Source organism: Danio rerio, chromosome 17 (genome assembly GCF_049306965.1).
Source record: "Danio rerio strain Tuebingen ecotype United States chromosome 17, GRCz12tu, whole genome shotgun sequence".
Lineage (NCBI taxonomy): Eukaryota > Metazoa > Chordata > Actinopteri > Cypriniformes > Danionidae > Danio > Danio rerio.
This window is the reverse complement of record NC_133192.1, coordinates 15922722-15945744: the sequence shown is the minus strand read 5'-3', so window position 1 is coordinate 15945744 and position 23023 is coordinate 15922722. Positions and strand designations below refer to the sequence as shown.

At 37.6% G+C, this 23023-nt stretch overlaps 1 protein-coding gene across 10 annotated transcripts in view; it reads left to right on the top strand.

The window, feature by feature from the left end:
* The first annotated feature begins 1552 nt into the window (after nt 1-1552).
* Nucleotides 1553-23023, top strand: part of ppp1r13ba (protein phosphatase 1, regulatory subunit 13Ba) — a 77491-nt gene continuing 56020 nt past the window's right edge. For 5 of the 10 annotated variants that reach the window (XM_073927365.1, XM_073927361.1, XM_073927364.1 and 2 more), the window contains exon 1: nt 1553-1734. In XM_073927365.1, coding sequence (XP_073783466.1) covers nt 1726-1734 — 9 coding nt within the window. In that variant the 5' untranslated portion in view covers nt 1553-1725. Of the gene's footprint in view, nt 1735-22084; nt 22325-23023 lie in introns of those variants that run through there. The other 5 variants (XM_073927362.1, XM_009292889.4, XM_009292887.4 and 2 more) reach the window with 3 other exon arrangements.

The window sequence follows — 23023 nt, the reverse complement described above, 5'->3', positions numbered from 1 at the left end:
TCTATATAGACCTACAGATTTATTGTTGAGAAAAGTATCATGTTAAATCTAATGTTCAACAAGTCTTTAAGAATCTTTCAGCAGAATATTTCGAGCATGTTTACTTTTCTTTCTGTGGTACTTTCTTATCTTGACCACGAGTCGGTGCAATCCAGATTCACAGTGACAAGACAATCAAATGGATGTTTCCTGACCGCGAATCATACTATGGTGAAGGCTGGCTTTATGAATATTAATAACGTTGTCTAACCGATACTTTACGAAGTAGGGAACGTCAGTACTGTGTATTTGATTAACACGAGCTAGCTAAACTTTCGCAGTAGAATAATTGGTACTTTCGTTGTCCAAACAGCTGTAGATATATGGCAAGTAGCTTTAACATTTATTCCTGAAAATTTATATATATATATATATATATATATATATATATATATATATATATATATATATATATATATATATATATATATATATATAGACCATTTTGAGGGATGAAAACAAAAGCAATGGTTCTGTTTTACATTAATTTCTATAGCTTCTGAAAATCCAAAAATAGCCAAATATTGACATAATGTTATGATAGCTGTTTAACATGGAGTTTTGATTGAATTGCTTCTTGTTACAGTTATGAAATGGTTTTATAACAAGCAGGAAATGTTCATGGGCCAATGACACATTACGTTACTTATTCATTTACTCACTTCATTCGTTATGTATTCCTGTCGTTGCGGTATATATTTTCTGTCATTATTAGTAGCCCACTTGTTTAGCTTCTAGTAAAGTCACCTCTAATCCATCCCTTTACCTATTTATTTTAAAACCGACTTAATTGTGAGATATAAATTCAGATAAGAGATCGCAGAATTGCGGGAAGACATAAACAAATTGTAAGAAATAAAACCCAAATTCTGAGGAAAAAAATATGATGGAAATTCTCTGGATTGTGTGAAAGTATGTTTGAATCCTTGAAAGTTTCACAGCTTATACCTTTTATATATATATATATATATATATATATATATATATATATATATATATATATATATATATATATATATATATATATATATATATATATATATATATATCATTATACAAACTAATTATTCTGAGGAAAAATGTCATAATTATCACCTTTTCAAGTGATGTCATTGGCCCATCTGCTTGTGATCGAAGTGTTTCATAACTGCAACAATTCAGTCATAACAACGTTAAATCAGTCATACATTATTTATCAACATGTTGCTCTTTTTGGATTCTGTGAAGCTTTAAAATTAAAAAATTGAATAGGACCAATATGCTGGGACCATTGTTTTTGTATACATCCCAAATGGTCTAAACACTTTTGTTGGAAATTGTCGGAATAAAAAGTCGCAACCTACCATTTTAATCTCTGGAGTGGAAACAAGCAAACATTCTTTAAATAATACATAAGTATGATTCAACCAAACTTAAATAATCAGTTAACGCTAAAATGGCTTGCCATAAAAACCTGCACAAAACACCGAAGCCAGTGGATTGGGACGCCGTTGTGACGTAAATGACCCAGTTCAGATGGCGCATCCTTTCTCCACATTCACAGGACAAAACTCATAACGCGCTGACTGAGAGCTTGAATAACACTATTAATAAATTAATTTATAGTCCATTCTTCTTTTGGAAGTTTAACATAGACGTTCATGTTTATATATTGGTCGTTCTGTTTGATTTCGCCGTCTTGCAATCATGATGCCGGTAAGTTTGTTAGAGCTGATGATACTTTACCGCCTCAGAGCTGTCAGTCAGAAGGATGATGGACAACTCTGTCTCAACATTCATTCATAAATTCATAACTCGTAATATTGAGCTGGACTACGGGGTTCCGTTAAATCATTCATTGAATGAGTGAGAATGTGAAGAATCGAGTTAGCGAGACATGTAGAAGATAAAAAATCTCTGATTTATATGGCTGTATAATGGATTTATATTGTGTGGTGATTCTTATAATTTAAATGTTATTGGTTACCGTTATATTAAGCGCTTGATGCTGAACGCATTCAACTTTCTTTAAAATATTCTTGAAAGCTGAAAACAATCCCAATCATATGTATAGAGAGGTCTCATGAAATATTCGGACACATTTAAACAGCTAAAATGCATTTATTCCGTATTAATAGCGATAATTTTGTTTAAGATTGAAAAGAATTGCGATATTTCATGCATTTCAGAAGAACTTATACAACAGCCTTTAAACAGTTTACAATCGCTTTTGGCTAAATGGCTTAAAGTTCATGTACAATAGCATCATGCTTTGATATTTTGGCCATTTATTGGTCATATATGTTTAATATAATTTTATAATATAATATAAAAGTAAACTTGTTGTTAATAGGTATGCCTTATAGAACTTTGGGTATTTCCAGTTTATAGCATGCTAATAATAAAAAGTACAAAAAACAACCACCACAATAATGCAAGTGCTTTAAGACAACTACAAATAAATCCAACATTATGGATGTGACATTTGCTGTAAAATCCCAAAACATAAAATCACAGAGAAAGTATGTCAACATTATATTGAACGATTGGTTTATATTTTCCAAAACAACTGACCACAGAGTTAGAAGATCAGAAAAACTTCAATCTGTAAACATTTTTCATATTTTAAATGAGGAAAATAATCATGTGATTTGGATGTGACCAGAGAAGTCTGTGAGTTTACAGCATACAACATACTTTGCAAAAATTCTGTGATTTAAACTCGACAACCCAAAAAACATTGCTAATCAAAAGGATAAGAGTTGACTCACTGTAGAACAAAAATGATTGATTTTATTTTGTTTGACCTTTTTTGCATTTATAAGGAAAAAGCTCTGTTATGGATGTGACTGATGTGAAATTGCCACTTGTGTGACTTTGGTAAATCAAATTTAATTGTTTGAAAACATTAACAGGGAAATTTTGAGTGGTTTTAAAGTGCTGTAAAATTCTTGCTTACACAAAAAACTCATGACGAAAATGTTTTTTTCATGGCAAGGTTGACATTTGCATGGAATTGCTCCTATCACAGTACCGTGGTGCTTATGGGTTTTGGCGTATTGGTTAAATCACTGCATTTGTCTGACATATTAGACTGGTATAGTATGGATTTTAATATTAAATATTAAAGTTATGACTCATGAGCATTTGAATGAATTAATTTGAGCATTTCAGATTTTCACTATAGGCACAAAAAGAATTTGCATGTATTTACGTATGCCTTGTTTAAAAATCACTAAATTGGATTTTTTAAAATGTAAGCAAAATGTTTTTGTAGTTTACTTGGGCTGTTGTGCAACAAGTGTGTGCATTAAAGAACTTGAACACTTTTACATTCACAATCATTTAGCAGATGCTTTCATCCAAAGGTTTGATTAATAATTATGGTAAAAATAAAGAGGGAAAAAGTGGTTAGCACTGTCACCTCACAGCCAGAATGTCTCTGGTTCAAGTCCTGGCGTGGATTTCCCCCGAGTGCTCTGGTTTCCCCCACAGTCCAAACAAATGCGCTAGGTGAATTAAATAAACTAAATTGGAAAGGCTACTGGCTACTGGAAAGGCATCCGCCGTGTAAAACATATGCTGGATAAGTTGGTGGTTCATTCCACAGTGGCGACTCCTGATAAATAAAGCAACCAAGTCAAAGGAAAAAGAACGAATGAATGCAAGACTAAATAGTTTAAAAGTTCTCTTTATTTTGATACTTTAACCAATTTTCTTTGATTTGAATTAGTTTCTCTCACACTAGTTAAACAAAGAAATTCATAATTATAATACTATTATTATTTAATTCATATAATATTACCATTCCAGATTAGGCAAGTATAGAGTCTAGATGCAAAAACCTCCAAATTTTCTTTTAAAATTAGCTTTTTTTTCTCCGACTCCTATGAATAGGCTTAGTAATTTTACTTTTAAAGTTACAAACAAGTTATTTTCATTGCCTTGAAAGTTAAATAACTCAACAAACATAGGAGCCTCAGAAAAATGCTTATTTTTGTGAAAAATTCAGATGCAAGTTCAGATGCAAAAACCTCTTAGTGCCGTCTGAAATTTCCATCAAAAAAGAACATTTATCTCAGCCTCCTTTGTTTATGTTGACATATTCCAACTTTAAAGACACGGAAAAGGACGTATTCTTTGCCATAAAAGTGATGTTACTGAATATATACAGAGGAGCCTGATAAAAATGCTCATTTTAGAGGAAAATTTCAGATAACTTTTAGAGGTTTTTGCATCTGAACTCTTCAATTACAGATGTCGTTAAGAGGTTTTTGCATCTGAACTCTTCAAGTGTTCCAAATAACCAAACTGTCTTTCATTCAAAAGAAAAACTTTTTAAACTTCTGCAATCCCAATTGCAAACAATAGATCTGACTTTCATGTCTGGATGTATTGCAAAATTGCATTTCTTTCATTTATTCTGTTTTGGCTGATATTAGTTCCACATTCTTGTTGTGTTTGTGTTCCTCATCCTGTCAGGTGTTGTACTGTCATTGTTTCTGTGTGAGAGTGCTGCAGTTGTGGCTGAGCAGAATGAAACATTAGCCTGCGGGGGAGTATTTTAAGGCTCTGAGCGCTGAGCTCTGGAAAGGTTGGGTCAGTTGTCAGAATTCCTGAATTGTGACACACTCAGGGTTGTGTGCTTTTAAAATCCCCCACACCCAAAGTCTCGGAGCACTTTCTCCAGCCATTGCACTGAATATTGTCTAAGTAGAAATTGGCGTTTTATCTCTCATCTCTATGAGGCAGCAGCGTCTCTCAGTAGGAGACTTTAGAAGAGCGAGAGCCGAATAGGGTCAAAGATCAAAGGTGAACGAAAGGAGCTTCTTCTGTACTAAAGTTAACCTTTGACCTTTGCATGAGCTGGAGTTCAGACAGATTGAACTGTGAGAGGATTTAAAGTGAGCTGATAGAGTTAATGGACTGCGCACATCCCCTGTGGTGTATTAAAGACTGATGCACTTTTCATGTTTACCCTCTTTGCCTGTACAATAGACCACAGGAATTGTTCCCTGACAGGACAGACATGTGCGATTTACCTCAGGACCTTAAATTGACGTGTAACTGAAAGTAACAGTGCTTAGATGTCTGTAAATCCAGCTTAAGCTTGAAAATTGATGCGCCAAACAACCAACACACCCATTTCTTTTCAGAGCTGTGGTTTATGTTGACTTACTGTGGATATGAATATTAATAACTCTAGAACTGCCGGATAGGAAACGCAGAAGTAATTTCATCCTTTGGGACGGGATAAATAGAATATCAAATATGATAAGCAAGCAAAAAATATCAGTCTTCATGTTAGGTTAAAGTCACAAGGATTTTCTTAAGTTTGCTGGTTACAATAAGCAATGATCATTCATATTAAATGATAAATATGCATTACCTGACAAAAGTCTTGTTGCCTATCCAAGATTTAGGAACAACAAATAATAACTTGACTTATAGTTGATCAGAAGTTTCAGAAGTGGCTCATATGAAAGGCAAAGGGCTCTAGATTACGCTTATTTTACCAATATAAAATATGATCATGCCTTGATTTTTAATGATTTAATTAGGACAGTAAGGTCTGACTTTGCTTAGACAAAAGTCTTGTCACTTAACAGAAATAATGTACAGTATAGAATATAAAGTCATGGTGCAGTGGAAAAAGAATGAATATTGTGTATGACTCCCATGAGCTTGGAGGACTGCATCTATTCATCTCTGCAATGACTCAAATAACCTATTAATAAAGTCATCTGGAATGGCAAAGAAAGCGTTCCTGCAGGACTCCCAGAGTTCATCAAGATTTTTTGGATTCATCTTCAGTGCCTTCTCCTTCATCTTATTCTAGACATGCTCAATAATGTTCATGTCTGGTGACTGGGCTGGCCAATCCTGGAGCACCTTGACCTTATTTGCTTTCAGGAGCTTTGATGTGGAGGCTGATGTATGAGAAGGAGTGCTAACCTGCTGAAGAATTTGCCCTCTCCTGTGGTTTTTAATGTAATGGGCAGCACAAATGCCTTGATTCCTCAGGCTGTTGAGGTTTTCATCCACTCTGCAGATCTTTCACACGCCCCCATACTGAATGTAACCCCCAAACCATGATTTTTTCCTTCATCAAACTTGACTGATTCTGTGAGAATCTTGGGTCCCTGCAGGTTCCAGTAGGTCTTCTGTAGTATTTGCGATGATTGGGATGCAGTTAACAGATGATTCATCGGAAAAATCTACCTTCTTACATTTTTCCATTACTAGTAATCAAGTTATTATTTGTTGCTCTTACAACTGGGATCGACGACAAGACTTTTGTCAGGTAGTGTATATTTAAAATAGTTTTCAAGAGTTCACACTTAGCTGATGATTGATTATAAAGCTTGCTTGGCATGCTATCCTGCGAGAGAACCCTGAGCTCATAAGATCCTCGAGCCCCAGGCTCCCTCCCTTTTGTAAGTTGAGAGGGGAGTTTGAGCTCAGGTAGAACTCGAGAACTCCCCTGCTGTAGTAACTAATGAACAGATAGTGATTGCTCTTAAGAGATAACTACTTGGAGTATGTCTGTGGTGCTAATTTGGTTTAGGTATTAACTTAAGTTGCATATTTTTAGACTGTGGAAGAAAACTGGGGAATCCAGGGTGAAACCATGTGAGCATGGGGAGAACGTCTAAACTCTGCACAGAAACGTTGATTGGCTTGATAAGGACTAGAACCAGTGACGTTCTTGCTGTGAGGCAACAGTGCTAACCACTGGGCCACTGTGCCACCCATCTAGGAAAGGAGGAGGAGTAGGGGTGGAAGGGGAGATTCTTTAAAACAAAGATGGCTGTTATATGGAACTTAGGGTATTTATAGTGGCTTAGGAATCGTCTGATTGGTGAATCAGAATAATGCGAGACCAGCCGCAAGCAATCATAAGCATGTGATCCTCTCGAAATTAGTTTATATGTAAACTTCGCTTAATTCTATTTGAATGCAGAAGTCCCTGTCTTTATGATTGAATCATTAGATCATTCATTCAAATGTTTCATTCAAAACAGACGATTCATTTTAAAATGAAGCTAGTGACTCCTTCTGAATCGATCATTGAATCATCGGCTCACCTGATTCATTAAACAGATTCATTCAGCAAGTTAACACTGCAGCTTTGCTCTGAGACATACAATATTTTTTTATTATAAAACTAGCAAAATCTGAAATGTCTTGGTTGTTGATCTGTTCCAAAAATTACTTATATAGGTAAAATAGACTCTGATATTAATATTCAGTTTAATTCAAGTTTATTTATAGTGATTTTTACAATAATCATTGCTTCAAAACAGCTTAACAAAAGGCGCACATAGTCAAATTAAGTTATGAATTAAAATCAAATCTAAGTTATTATATATAAACAGTTAACCAGCAGTATCACTGTACTATCACTATATAATATCTGTCTTACAACAAAAACAAAGACTTTTAGCTTTCACTCTCATCCTAAATGAAGTCTAAAAATGTGATAATCTCAGCTAGCACATTGCTAATACGAACACTTCAGCTTAAGTCACATTCCATGCTATTAACTATACTGGCTTATTACATGCCTGTTATTAAGATATTAACTGTTTACTAGAAAAGTAAAGATTGTAGACAGACTTGAGAGAGCTTTGTCAGAAAGTTTGACAGTTTCAATAATTGAAGTAGTTTTAAGAAGTTTTGAAACAGTTGGCATATAGATAACTACATGTGTTAGCATATTACTAGTATGGACTGGCATGTTTCTTGTTAGGCGGTGGATATGGTGTTTGAGTGGTTGCTAAGGTTTTGCCAGGGTGTTACAAGGTGGTTGCTAGGGTGTTCTAATTTCTTGCTAGGTGGTTGATAAGGCGTTGGTAAGGTGTTCTGAACGATTACTAGGCGGTTCTTAGTGGTTGCTAGGGTGTTCTAGGTGGTTGTTGGGTGATTGCTAGGAAAAACTTTTTTTTTCCCCCCAAAATATAATATATTCCCCAAGAATAATATAATAATAGTAATAATAATAATAATAATAATATAAACATAAATACATATATATATTCAGCGTGCATGTTAACAGACGGGACTTACACCGGCAGCAGAGCAGCGCGTCAACGTCATGCAGGAACGGTGCGTGAGGTGCACAGGTGTGTTTTTTTCAGCGCACATGCTCAGTTTGCTTTTTGATTAAACTACATTGCCTTCTCCAGCGTTGGTTTGGTTATACATAGAGAATAGTGTATTTATTCTGGGATTACCACTCCTAATACATACACTTGCATATAAAGTAAATAGTGTCTCAAAGCAATTACTGGGGCACTGACGATTGGGTCTATCGATACCCCTGGTTTGCAGCAAATAGATAATTAATCCCCAATTGGTGCTGTCTTCAGCCTGAATATTCACAAACATCTACCACTGCTAGTACGACATTTCTGACAAGCAAATTCTGTGCCAAGTGAGTTTATGTTTGCATATTGGGTAAGTAAGCTGCAGAATGTAGTTTGTTTACTTCATTTCCTGTAGATACAAATATCCAAGCGGTAACGCTTTCTTTTACAACCCGCAAAGTACCGCGTAAGTACAGTGAAATTACAGTGTACTTTTCTGTACTTACTGTGTAAGTATAATGAACGTATGTGTAGGTATGAGGGAACAAACCGTAATGCTTGGGTAAAAAGGGGGTAACAACCAGATGTTCATCACGAAAATTACCGCGTAAGTACAGTGAAATAACGGTGTACTTTTCTGTACCTATAGTGTAAGTATAAATAACGTTTACGTAAGTATAAGGGAACAAACTGTAATGCTCGGGTAATAAGGGGATAACAACCAGATATTCAGCATGAAAGGTACCGCGTAAGTACAGTGAAATAAGGTTGTACTTTTCTTTAAATTGCAAAAGAACAAACCATAATGTTTGCGTAAAAGGGGAGTAACAATAAGATATCCATCACGCAAAGTATATTAAGTTTACGATGTACATTTCTTCAAGTATTGTATACATATGAAGAATTATGCAAGGATGGTGACAACCTATTGCTATCTGCAAATGTACTGTATATGCACCTGCGTGAGTACATTAGTACTCTTATTCAGTGCTTGGGTTTTATATGGGGTGTTTAATGAATAAAAGGTTTACAACCTGTGAAATTATGAACCCTTATTGTATACTGTATGTATTTTAAATCTGCAATTCAATATAAAATATATTTCCATACACTACTTACCTTATGTTTACTCGTCGATCTCACCAAAGCCATCAATGTCTCCATAACTCACTATCAACAAATAACTTTGCATGACATAGGCCTACCGTCAGGGTTCAATGCAGATTAAAACAGGCTCGCATCTTTACTGCTGTTGCACAGGGGGGCTAACTGTTGCATTTCAGTAAATGTATAGCTGATGCTTTATAGAAAAATCTAGTAATTTGGTCTTCAATCAATAAAAACTGCTGCTGTAGTTTACTCTGTTCTTAGTGTTCAAGTATACACTAGTATGTTAAAGTTCAGCTTCTTCCCTCTTTGTTCCCTGTAGTTAAAGGGTAAATACAGTATTTGTTCCCTCCTTGTTCCCTGTACTTACAGGGTAAATACCACATTTGAGGGTTGTAAATTAAAGTGAAGCTTTGTTCCTCCCTTGTTCCCTGTACTTACAGGGTAAATACCACATTTGAGGGTTGTAAATTAAAGTGAAGCTTTGTTCCTCTCTTGTTACCTCCTTGTTACCTGTACTTACAGGGTAAATGCCACATTTGAGGGTTGTAAATTAAAGTGAAGCTTTGTTCCTCTCTTGTTACCTCCTTGTTCCCTGTACTTACAGGATAAATACCACATTTGAGGGTTGTAAATTAAAGTGAAGCTTTGTTCCTCTCTTGTTACCTCCTTGTTACCTGTACTTACAGGGTAAATACCACATTTGAGGGTTGTAAATTAAAGTGAAGCTTTGTTCCTCTCTTGTTACCTGTAGTTAAAGGGTAAATACAACATTTGTTCCCCCCTTGTTCCCTTTAGTTTACAATGTAAAATCTTGAAGGCAGTGAAATAAATATACAAACACACAATATATTTCTTCTTTACTTTGTAACCTTTATTTTAATAAATAAGCATTTTAAAAGACTTCATATTAATCAAACATTGTCTTGTCTATCATTGCCTATACTCATTCATTTTCTCTTCGGCTTTGTCCTTTTGTTAATCTGGGGTCGCCACAGTGGAATAAACCACCATCTTATCCAGCATATGCTTTACGCAGTGGATGCCCTTCCAGCTGCAACCCATCTCTGGGAAACATCCATACACACTCACTCACACGCATTCACTACGGACAATTTAGTCTACCCAATTCACCTGTACCGCATGTCTTTGGACTGTGAGGGAAACCGGAGCACCCGGAGGAAACCCACGCGAACGCAGGGAGAACTCCATGCAGAAACCTTCTTGATGTGAGGAAACAGCACTACCTACTGTGCCACCGTGTTGCCACCCAGCTGCAACCCATCACTGGGAAACATCCATACATACTCATTCACACACATACACTACGGACAATTTTACCTTACCCAATGTCACCACATATTTTTGGACTTGTGGGAGCACCCGGAGGAAACCCACGCTAACATGGGGAGAACATGCAAACTCCACACAGAAATGACAACTGACCCAGCTGAGGCTCGAACCAGCGACCTTCTTGCTGTGAGGCGATTATGCTACCCACTGCGCCTGCCTATACTCAAACAGCAAAATAACACATTATTTCCTTCCCCCTTTTTTTCTGGCATCTCTTGCTTGGCTTCCTCTTCTGCTCTTCTCAGCTTCCACTGAGGACTCTGATGGTGAGTGGCTGATGAAATCCCATGGGTCTTGCTGCTCTGCATTTATATAAAATATATAAACAGACAGAAAGGCTTTTAGTAAGCTATAGACATGTTTATTTTCCTGTTTAATGTGTGTGTAGTGGTTGTCCAACAATTTCACACACTAAACATTTACAGATACCATACAGACACTATACATTACTATCAAACAAAAGTACTATCATCAGATCATATGGGAGATTGTGATCATTTATAGTGATAATAATTAAAGCGCAAAGGGGAAAAGGCTTAAATAGTAGGCTACTGTGCTAAAGTCCTAGGCAAACGTTACTAGTAATTGGGTGGGGGGGGGGGGGGGGGGGGGTATTGATATATCAAACTGGCATGCTACAGAAAATATCAATTTACATTTCCAAACATTAATTTTGTCATTAACTTTGCTGTAATTAACGTATAAAGGGAGAAAATCGTCAGCACAGTCAGTATGACAACAGCCACAGAGATCTGACCTGCTCATCATCCAGTCTTTCTGGAATGACATGAAGAAACTAAATCCATAGGAACTTTGGCAACATCTCTAAGATGTGCAAAGTAAACGACAGTAAACATTGGTAAATATTCGCTGCTGGCCGTTTAGATTCGGCCATGAACTAGCGTTAATTTTACGCTAAAAACAAATGAAACAAAATAAATATAATCTGGTTAATGCACAATTTCTAATCGTAACAATAGCCTTATTTACTGACAACGATTTACTCACATGTGTTACATTGTGACAAGACGGAGCAATTCCAAACGTCCCAAAAGTCTGAAAAACCTCGTGGCGTTCTGCTGCAGTTTGATTCGGATCTTTAGAGGCTTCTTGATTCACAACTCGTTTGAATCAACAAATCAGTAGGCGCGTACCTGAAGTGATACAATATCGCGAGATGGATTTCTAATGCACACGGAGCTGTCTGTTGTTCTCGCGATGTTTTGATGTCACACTGATCGGTTTGTTGAAGACGAATCGATTCAACTCTCCGTCCTCCATTCCCAGAATTTCCTGTTCACGGCAGTACAAGGACGGCAGCGCGAGGTAAATAAAACAAGTATTTTTATGACGTTATGTACATATAAGTGTTTGTTTAGGTTTTTGTTTATATCTGAAGTTTGTACCTATTTTTAACAATTACACCCTTTTCACAACACTGTTATGACGCGTTTAACGATCATCAGGATCTAAAATCCTTGAGTTTTTTATATGATTTTTTTTTATAAAATAACATTTATTTGTATCTACGTATGCATTATATAATATGATTACATGTGCGAGGTGTTTCAAACAGTGTCAATGGTCATGAGTAAATTAGAAGTTATTCTCTCTTCTTGCTGGCGTTATCAGTTTCACACTATATTTTTATTTTTCTAATTGTCGAGACAACACCATCGTAAAGTTTTCATTTTATTTGAGCAAAGAAGATTGTAAAAAAAATGTGTTGTACTTTCCCATTCACTGTGCTGAAATGTAAAAAGGGTCCATAACAGTACATCAACCATATTATGTTATCTTTCACTTTATTTAGGACTAATGATGGGTTAAGACATGTACTTTAATCAAAAACTAACCTTAGGGGTAGTTAACCCAAATGTTACATTTACTTACCATTTAATGAGTGACACAGAATTTAAATATGTACACTGAACTGCAAATAATCTTTACTTCAAAGTCTATACTGCCTGCACATATATTTAAGCCTTTTCCCCTCTGCGCTTTAATTATTATCACTATAAATGATCACAATCTCCCATATGATCTGATGATAGTACTTTTGTTTGATAGTAAGTAATGTATAGTGTCTGTATGGTATCTGTAAATGTTTAGTGTGTGAAATTGTTGGACAACCACTACACACACATTAAACAGGAAAATAAACATGTCTATAGCTTACTAAAAGCCTTTCTGTCTGTTTATATATTTTATATAAATGCAGAGCAGCAAGACCCATGGGATTTCATCAGCCACTCACCATCAGAGTCCTCAGTGGAAGCTGAGAAGAGCAGAAGAGGAAGCCAAGCAAGAGATGCCAGAAAAAAAGGGGGAAGGAAATAATGTGTTATTTTGCTGTTTGAGTATAGGCAGGCGCAGTGGGTAGCACAATCGCCTCACAGCAAGAAGGTCGCTGGTTCGAGCCTCGGCTGGGTCAGTTGGCATTTCTGTGTGGAGTTTGCATGTTCTCCCCATGTTAGCGTGGGTTTCCTCCGGGTGCTCCCACAAGTCCAAAAATATGTGGTGACATTGGGTAAGGTAAAATTGTTCGTAGTGTATGTGTGTGAATGAGTGTGTATGGATGTTTCCCAGTGATGGGTTGCAGCTGGGTGGCAACACGGTGGCACAGTAGGTAGTGCTGTTTCCTCACATCAAGAAGGTTTCTGCATGGAGTTCTCCCTGCGTTCGCGTGGGTTTCCTCCGGGTGCTCCGGTTTCCCTCACAGTCCAAAGACATGCGGTACAGGTGAATTGGGTAGGCTAAATTGTCCGTAGTGAATGTGTGGGAGTGGGTGTGTATGGATGTTTCCCAGAGATGGGTTGCAGCTGGAAGGGCATCCACTGCGTAAAACATATGCTGGATAAGATGGTGGTTTATTCCACTGTGGCGACCCCAGATTAACAAAAGGACAAAGCCGAAGAGAAAATGAATGAGTATAGGCAATGATAGACAAGACAATGTTTGATTAATATGAAGTCTTTTAAAATGCTTATTTATTAAAATAAAGGTTACAAAGTAAAGAAGAAATATATTGTGTGTTTGTATATTTATTTCACTGCCTTCAAGATTTTACATTGTAAACTAAAGGGAACAAGGGGGGAACAAATGTTGTATTTACCCTTTAACTACAGGTAACAAGAGAGGAACAAAGCTTCACTTTAATTTACAACCCTCAAATGTGGTATTTACCCTGTAAGTACAGGTAACAAGGAGGTAACAAGAGAGGAACAAAGCTTCACTTTAATTTACAACCCTCAAATGTGGTATTTACCCTGTAAGTACAGGTAACAAGGAGGTAACAAGAGAGGAACAAAGCTTCACTTTAATTTACAACCCTTAAATGTGGTATTTACCCTGTAAGTACAGGGAACAAGGAGGTAACAAGAGAGGAACAAAGCTTCACTTTAATTTACAACCCTCAAATGTGGTATTTACCCTGTAAGTACAGGTAACAAGGGAGGAACAAAGCTTCACTTTAATTTACAACCCTCAAATGTGGTATTTACCCTGTAAGTACAGGGAACAAGGAGGGAACAAATACTGTATTTACCCTTTAACTACAGGGAACAAAGAGGGAAGAAGCTGAACTTTAACATACTAGTGTATACTTGAACACTAAGAACAGAGTAAACTACAGCAGCAGTTTTTATTGATTGAAGACTAAATTACTAGATTTTTCTATAAAGCATCAGCTATACATTTACTGAAATGCAACGGTTAGCCCCCCTGTGCAACAGCAGTAAAGATGCGAGCCTGTTTTAATCTGCATTGAACCCTGACGGTAGGCCTATGTCATGCAAAGTTATTTGTTGATAGTGAGTTATGGAGACATTGATGGCTTTGGTGAGATCGACGAGTAAACATAAGGTAAGTAGTGTATGGAAATATATTTTATATTGAATTGCAGATTTAAAATACATACAGTATACAATAAGGGTTCATAATTTCACAGGTTGTAAACCTTTTATTCATTAAACACCCCATATAAAACCCAAGCACTGAATAAGAGTACTAATGTACTCACGCAGGTGCATATACAGTACATTTGCAGATAGCAATAGGTTGTCACCATCCTTGCATAATTCTTTATATGTATACAATACTTGAAGAAATGTACATCGTAAACTTAATATACTTCTTTGCGTGATGGATATCTTATTGTTACTCCCCTTTTACGCAAACATTATGGTTTGTTCTTTTGCAATTTAAAGAAAAGTGCACCGTTATTTCACTGTACTTAAGCGGTACCTTTCATGCTGAATATCTGGTTGTTACCCCCTTATTACCCGAGCATTACAGTTTGTTCCCTTATACTTACGTAAACGTTATTTATACTTGCACTATAGGTACAGAAAAGAACACTGTTATTTCACTGTACTTACGCGGTAATTTTCGTGATGAACATCTGGTTGTTACCCCCTTTTTTACCCAAGCATTACGGTTTGTTCCCTCATACCTACACATACGTTCATTATACTTACACAGTACGTACAGAAAAGTACACTGTAATTTCACTGTACTTACGCGGTACTTTGCGGGTTGTAAAAGAAAGCGTTACCATCCAAGCTTCTGGGTAAAACCATGACGGTTTTTCATTTGCTGCGAGAACATGAATCTGCCTCTTCTTGTCAATTTCCGGTTTATGGATTGAACAAATTGTGCCCTGGGTGATTGCAAGCAAACACGCACGCATTCGGGCTCGGGTTTGCTCTGTGGAAGGCAGCTTTTCTGGCTGCGAGATTACAACTTGATCTGCACTCAGAACAGAGAGTGTTGGCAGCCCGAGATCTCTAATACGTCCCGCATGGCTGTAGTGGGCAGCTCAGCCAGTGTGTGCTTTAGTTATTAGAGTCCACGCTAGTGTCAATCACTGCTCCCCAGAGCCTCGTTGCTGAAACTGTGATCTTACTGTATTGCTGAATCTCTTGGCCTATCTATCTATCTATCTATCTATCTATCTATCTATCTATCTATCTATCTATCTATCTATCTATCTATCTATCTATCTATCTATCTATCTATCTATCTATCTATCTATCTATCTATCTATCTATCTGTCTATCTGTCTGTCTGTCTGTCTGTCTGTCTACCTTCCTTCCTTCCTTCCTTCCGTCCGTCCGTCTGCTTTTCTATCTGTCTGTCCGTCTGTCCTTCATTCTGCCTTCAGTCTGTCTTTCTGTCTATCTTCCTTCAGTCTGTCCGTCTGCTTATCTGTCTGTCCGTCCGTCCTTCTGTCTGTCTGTCTTCCTTTAGTCAGTCTTTTTGTCCATCTGTCCGTCCTTCATTCTGTCTGTCTGGTTATCTATCTATCCATCCATCCATCCATCCTCCGGTCTGTCTGTCTGCTTATCTATCTGTCTGTCCGTCTGTCCTTCATTCTGCCTGTCTGTCTTTGTCTATCTATCTTCCTTCAGTCTGTCTGTCTGTCCGTCTGCTTATCTGTCTGTCCGTCCGTCCGTCCGTCCGTCCGGCCATCTATCTATCTATCTATCTATCTATCTATCTATCTATCTATCTATCTATCTATCTATCTATCTATCTATCTATCTATCTATCTATCTATCTATCTATCTATCTATCTATCTATCTATCTATCTATCTATCTATCTATCTATCTTCCTTCCTTCCTTTGGTCTGTCTGTCTGTCCGTCCGTCCGTCTGTGTCTGTTGGTTTTATCAATTGTTCAAACATTCTGTCTGCTGTATATCAGTCTGTTTGCTGTTCTTCCTGTAATTCTATCAGTCTATCTTTTATTCTATCCACAGTATAATTTATGATTCTGTTTGTCTTTGTGACATTCTGTCAATTGTTATATCTTTTGTTGTATTGTTCATTCATTTTACTTCCATCACTATGTTTAAATCTCTGCTTTTCCATTTCCATCTCTCTTTTCGTGATTCTCTCCTGCACTTGTTCAGACTCAAACCTCATCTCACCACCTTAACCTATGCCATTTCTCTTACATTGGGGGAACGAAATCTGTGTCTAATGGTTATTGATTATGAGTAAGAGGGAGACTATGAACGCCCTCGGGAAACTTGGAGTTATTTATGAATCCCTTTATGGAACTTATTCTCATTTCTCCCTTCTTTTCAGGTTCCTCTCAATGCTTTTTCATGCTGTCAAGCTCAAAACTTCCATCAAACGTGAAATCCAAACATATTCCGGTGTGTTTTCGAGCTCACTTGTTCCAGGTGTCAGCCGTGAGAGCGAGGAACTGTCAGAGGTGTTAAATGCTTAGAGATTGAGTGTGCTGTTTACTGCTGTTAACTGCACTTAACTATGCAAGTCTTCGACCGGCAGTGTAGTTAAAGATACTTGCCTGGTTCTGTGGATGCAGTCGTTGCTATGGACAACCCTATTGACGTCTCGGTACAGTAAATCAGGTGGCATTCACTGTGTCAACAATCCCACAATGCTTTTGCTGGGGCACATTTACCATCTGCATCAAATAAATTCAAACACTTATAGCAACTTTTTTGGTTTTTAGCAGTTTTAAGATATTCAGTGAAAATTCAAGCGTTCAATTGTCTTTTTTTCATACAGAAGCATTTTAGTCTGTGACATGTTGATATAAACTATAGGAAGCAATAACAGTTTTTACAGTGGAAACTGGGCAGCTATACCCAGTCAGATGTGTCCCAGCCAGAGCTCTATTTGTCAAGACTGCCTGAGACTCACGGTGACAAGGCCTGCCTGTGCCCTGAGATTTATTATTGACAAAGCATTGAGTGCTGCGACTTCACCTCCTTCTTTGGCATCAGAAAATCTTCTCTTGCTTACAGAGTAGATACTGTTTAATCATCATGTGCAAATGAACGTGAGTGCTCAACTTTACAGATTAAGTCAGTATTGATAACTTGTGTACTTATTATTAGCAGGCACATCTATATCTTACATTTTGCAGCAGTGGTATATATTTCATTAATTCATTCATTTTCTTTTCAGCTTAGTCCCTTTATTAATCAGGGGTCACCACAGCGGAATGAACCACCAACATATCCAGCATATGTTTTACGCAGGGGATGCCCTTCCAGCTCTAACCCATCACTGGGAAAACCCATACACTGTCATTCACACACACACTCTATTTACAATTCAGCTTACCCAATTCGCCTATAGCGCATGTCTTAGAACTTTTTGGGAAAATCGGAGCACGAACATGGGGAGAACATGCAAACTCTGCACAGAAATGCCAACTGACTCAGCCAAGGCTCGAACTTTCTTACTGTGAGGCAACAGCACTACCTACTATGCCACCGCGCCGCTGTGGTATATGTTCATTTATCTATTTTTACTTTTTTTGGTAGTGATACTCAGATAACGAGATTTTGCCTAATATCGATAATATATTTACTTGTTGAGCTGAGTTAGCAATAACAATAAAAGTTTTGACAGTATAAGAGACTTAAGGCTGATTTATACCTCTGCATCAAGCGCACACGTATGGTCCGGCATAGACTTTGCACAGTTGCATAGCCCTCAGACAGACAGACAGATAGATAGATTAACGTTAACATTAATTACCCAAAGACCTGAGATTTCTTTGCATGAAAGACTCGCGAATGGCAGATTATCCTGCTGCTGCTTCTCCAATATGGTAGTAGGATATTAAATATGAAAGAAATTTGGATGATGTGTCGAGATAATTGACAGGGCACGTATAAGCAACATAACGATCTGTTAACGAGGAAGTACAATGTCCCAAAGCCTGCATACTCATTTCTTACACACTCAAAAGTAGATACTTTTCTGATGGGAGAGCTGGTGGATAGAAGGGAGTAGAAAAGTGTAAGTTTGATTTAAGAGTTCGACAGTTTTCTTGTTTTTATTGCCATGTATTTCATGTCATCTCTTTGCTGATAGGACTTCTATTTTTCATATACAATTGTATGTTTGTATAATATCTGGAAAAAATAAAATAAAAATATTGAGGAAAAAAGTAGATACTTTAAGTTAATACTTTTACGGTGTAGTATAAGTAGGCTACGTGAATTAGGACGCATCAGTATCGTTCAGAAAGAACAAAACACCTGTGAATAAACTTGACACAGAGGAAAATAACCTACTGCCTGCTAGTGTTTTGGAAGTGTTATTGCAGAGCAACACAAACCTCATGCAGAAGTATAAATGCACGACTATGCACAAAGCTTGTGCAGTGGGTTGTGCCGATCACTCAACACAGAAGTATAAATCAGCCTTAATAAGGGATTCAAGACATTTTTAGAAACTCAGCAGCCATTAGCCAAGTCCTGGTAATCACCTAGAATAGCAAGACACTCACATAGCATTTCTTAGAAACTGCTAAGCAATGCTAATCCATGGTTGAGCAAGCTAGCTACTGCTTACCAATGTCTTTGCAACCAAATGTCTTCTGCATTGGTCTGGGTAACATCTACTATTTAAAAACTGCTTAAGAATGCCTTGCCAATGACCCATAACACCATAGTGAGCACTTAACAACACAAGAGTAACCATCCAGAGCTTGCTAGGAACAGCTTAGCAATGTCTTGGCAATAATCCACAATACCCCACTAACCTCTTGGCATCGCTTTGGTAACTATTTACAGTAGAACACCCTAGAAGCTGCTTGACAATGGCTTTGCAACCATTCAGAACAACCTAACTGCTTAGCAGTGCCTTGGCAACTATCCACAACAACACCCTAGCAAACACTTAGCAGTGTAGTAGAAACCATCTACAGTAGAACACCTTAACAACTGCTTAGCAAATTCAAAGTCCCTTTAAGGCAAGCCATTTCACTTGACGGCCATCTTTGAAATGCCTCTCAGGCAGTATGCTTTGGCATTCTGTCTGAATAAGGAAACATCAAATTCTCCAAAACTGTTAGCCAAGCTTACAATTACATTACATATGTGGAATCACCAATAAAATGAAACAACAACCGTCTTTTAAGTTTCAATTCTAAGTGTCGGGCAAAACTGCCCTATTTTCAGGTGTCCGAGCTAATGCACATGCACACTCAAAAGCAATGAGATCACTACACCAACCTCATTTATGGTCGTTCTTCACACTATCATCTTCTGGATAATGATCGTCTGATCACGCTGCTCAAAAAAACTTTACAAAAAACTTCTCAAGTGCACTTGGTTTATTTAAAATTACATATTAAAGCTTTATTTGGATATATATTCTGTAAAGCAAGTATTCGCTGTGATTCCAGTGCGTTTGTTGACTGTCGCTGACTGTTGAAACTGTCGTAAAAGCACATGTCTGGTCCAAGCTTTCTCCCGGAGATATGTCAGTCTATAGCGATAGCTGATTGGCTACTGTACTAGTAGGTGGGGCTTCATTCGCCATATCGACTGTTACACTTTTCCCCATGCAAAACTAAAAAAATATGTGAATGACATGTCTTGTGTATTCTATAGTCTTTGGCAAATCCTTGTCCTCCATTCTGAACATTTTAGCAACTAAAGCTATGTAATTAGAAGGCTATTGTGTATATTTACCAATGCATTGCTAAACGGTTGCTAAAATGTTGCTAAGGTGTTCTGAAGGCTATTGACTGTCTCCTATAAAGAGCATGTTAAAAGTAGGACTTAAATATTAACAAAAAATATTAACTACTTAACAATGCTTTGACACCATTCAGAAACCTTAGCAACAGTTTAGCAACAGTTTAACAATGCATTGGTAAATATGCATAATAGCCTTTTAACTACATAGCTTCAGTTGATCATCTGAGAAATCACTTGACGATGTCTTTGCAACCATTTTAAAAACTTGCTACTGCTTAGCAACTCACAGTACGCTAGCAATTGCACAACAACACCCTGGTAACTATCTTCCGTGGAAAACCTTAATGGTACATAGGCATGGGAGGATAACCGGTTTCAAGGTATACAGTGGTTTGGAAATGTCAAGGTTTTAAAATTTTTAAAAAGTGTTCTGGTATAGCGTTCCTAAGGTATAGATTTATTTATTTTTATTTTTTTGTTTAAATTTTTTTTTTTTTTTACAGTTTTTTTTACAATTATTTTATGTTGTTTTCTTAGGGCAAAAGCACATCCAGCAGAAAAGGAACCTCCAAATCAAAAGCTACTGGTCCAAAATACTTTACTGTTTCTTAATATAAAATATATAGTGTTCAATGAGGAAAAAAGTTTTTGTTTTTACCCAGTCATTTAAAAAGAACTAATTTTGAAGCAGTAATCACGAAAAAAAAAAAAAAAAATTATCCAAGGTTATCGTACCGTCAGAATCTTAGACCAGCCTATGCCTAATAGTACATTCACAGCGCTACTGTTGACAGCTTTAAAATTTATTATATGTGTAGTGAGGCTTTTTTGTGAATATTTAAGTGCTAGTTTACTTTCAACATGCTCTTTATAGGAGACAGTTACTAGCCTTACGTTTTTTACTAGGTCTTAATTTTAACGCTATTTTGTATGCATCATGTATAATAAACAGAAACCAGCCATAGCAACAATCAAGCTCTGCTTCGTTTAGCTTTAGAAACATTGTAGTTGAAAAACAAATTTTATAGGACTGCAGTCTCTGCAGTCCACAAGCATTAGATTAGTATATTGCGATAGGTTGCTGTCGAATCCTGTCATAGGTAATAACCATAAAGCTGTCCTGATTTCAACTCTCCTTGACTCCCACACCAAGTAAGAGGTGACACGCCACTTTTGCCGGAGTTCACCGCTGGCTCCCATTAAAAATGAACGACTTCTGGCTATTTTGACGCTCTCCCCAACAGACAACCATCCAGACCGCCCTAGCAACCGTGTGTTTTTCACAGCAATTCCTTGGTTACCACCGTCTAGCAACACTTTTCTACAAATCAATATACAAATTTAACTTGTTTATAGGAGCAGCTCAGTGGTTAGCACAGTCGCCTCACAGTAAGAAGGTTGCTGGTTCAAATCCCGGCTGGGCCTGGAAGCATTTCTTTGTGGAGTTTGCATGTTTTCCCCATGTTCGTGTGCTTTGTGACAAAACTGGTCGCAAGTGAATGAGTGTGTGTGTGTGTGTGTGTGTGAATGAGAAAGTGGAAGGGCGTCCTCTGCATAAAACATATGCCAGAGTAATTGGCAGTTCATTCCGCTGTGGCAATGCAGAGACTAAGCCAAAGGAAATTGAGTGAGTTTGTTTATTGCTAATTGATGATCTGCACATTTTAAAGCAGATGTCTGCATACATCACTGCATGCTGTCTATCTATTCCACATGCTTCTTCCTTCGATAACACGAGTGGTATTAGCATGACTTCCTGTATCAACTTCACTGTATGAAAGTGTGTGTGTTTTAGCCTGAGCTAGCGTGACGTCGAATTCACTGTCTATCAGTGACATGCCACAGCACTGTCTGTCTACTGTTACCAGATACCTCTTATCTTCCCCTGGCACCTCCGCTTGGTCCTGGAGGGAATGCAGTTTGGGAGAGACAGAGAGAGAGAGAGAGTGTTTGCCACCCACCCTCCCATTTCCCAAATACCCCCAAACCCCGCTCCCCTCCTCTTCTTGACCACTCTGTAGTGTCTAAACACTCTCACACACACTCGGTCAGACAGACAGTCAGGCTCCCAAAGGAGAGAGAGAAGGACACACTCCAATGGGCTCCAGTGAGCCTGGGCGGGTCGGCTCCTCCAGTCCATCAACCCCCAAATCCAGAGCTCCATGAGGAGGTTCTTTAACATGGTGCTCCGCAGCCTGGTCAGCACCTCCAAAGGCAGGCCGTGGCTGCAGAAGAGAGTGCGGGCGCAGGGGAAGGACGACCAAAAGGCGACTAAGGTGAAAGTCTGGTGGGCTTACAAGAATAGGGACAGATGAGGAGTCTCTTAGTTTAGAAGTTTAGACACTTGTGTGTGGCTTAAAATAGCAGGACATGTCTGGCGCGTGGATTTCGGCAGATTGACATTTGTTGTTAAGTGCATGTGTAAGTGAGGAGGGTTAAATGGAGACTTACTATAGTTGGAGTGGATTGCGGATTTGATTAATGAAAGGATGCTATTTCACGCACATGTTTGTGGCATGGTGGAATGAGCTTGGTGTTTGTGCATGAAGGGAAAATGTGGTTTGAGAAAAGTGGTGGTTGATTAGGAGGAAACTTTGTGCTCTTTTAGTATGTTTTGCTGACTGAAATGCACACTCTTAAATGCTGGGTTCACTCAGAAAATGACATTTGCTGTTTGTTCAAGCTACTTATTTAAATTGAGCTGAAACAACACAAGTCTTGAGCTTTTTTGGGAGATGAATTAATTGTTTAATGTTTAATCTACTTACATTTGTAAAAACTAGCATGTTAACTTAATTGCTTCATGTTGTCCCAACACAAATTGATTGTGTGGAACCCAGCATTTTTTACAGTGTTGTGTTAACCTAACGTTGGGTCAAACGTGGACTATGCAATTTAAATTTAGTTACAATTGTTCATATTTGACCCAAAATTGGGATTTTACTACCCAGCATTTTTTAGAGTGCACTTTTAAT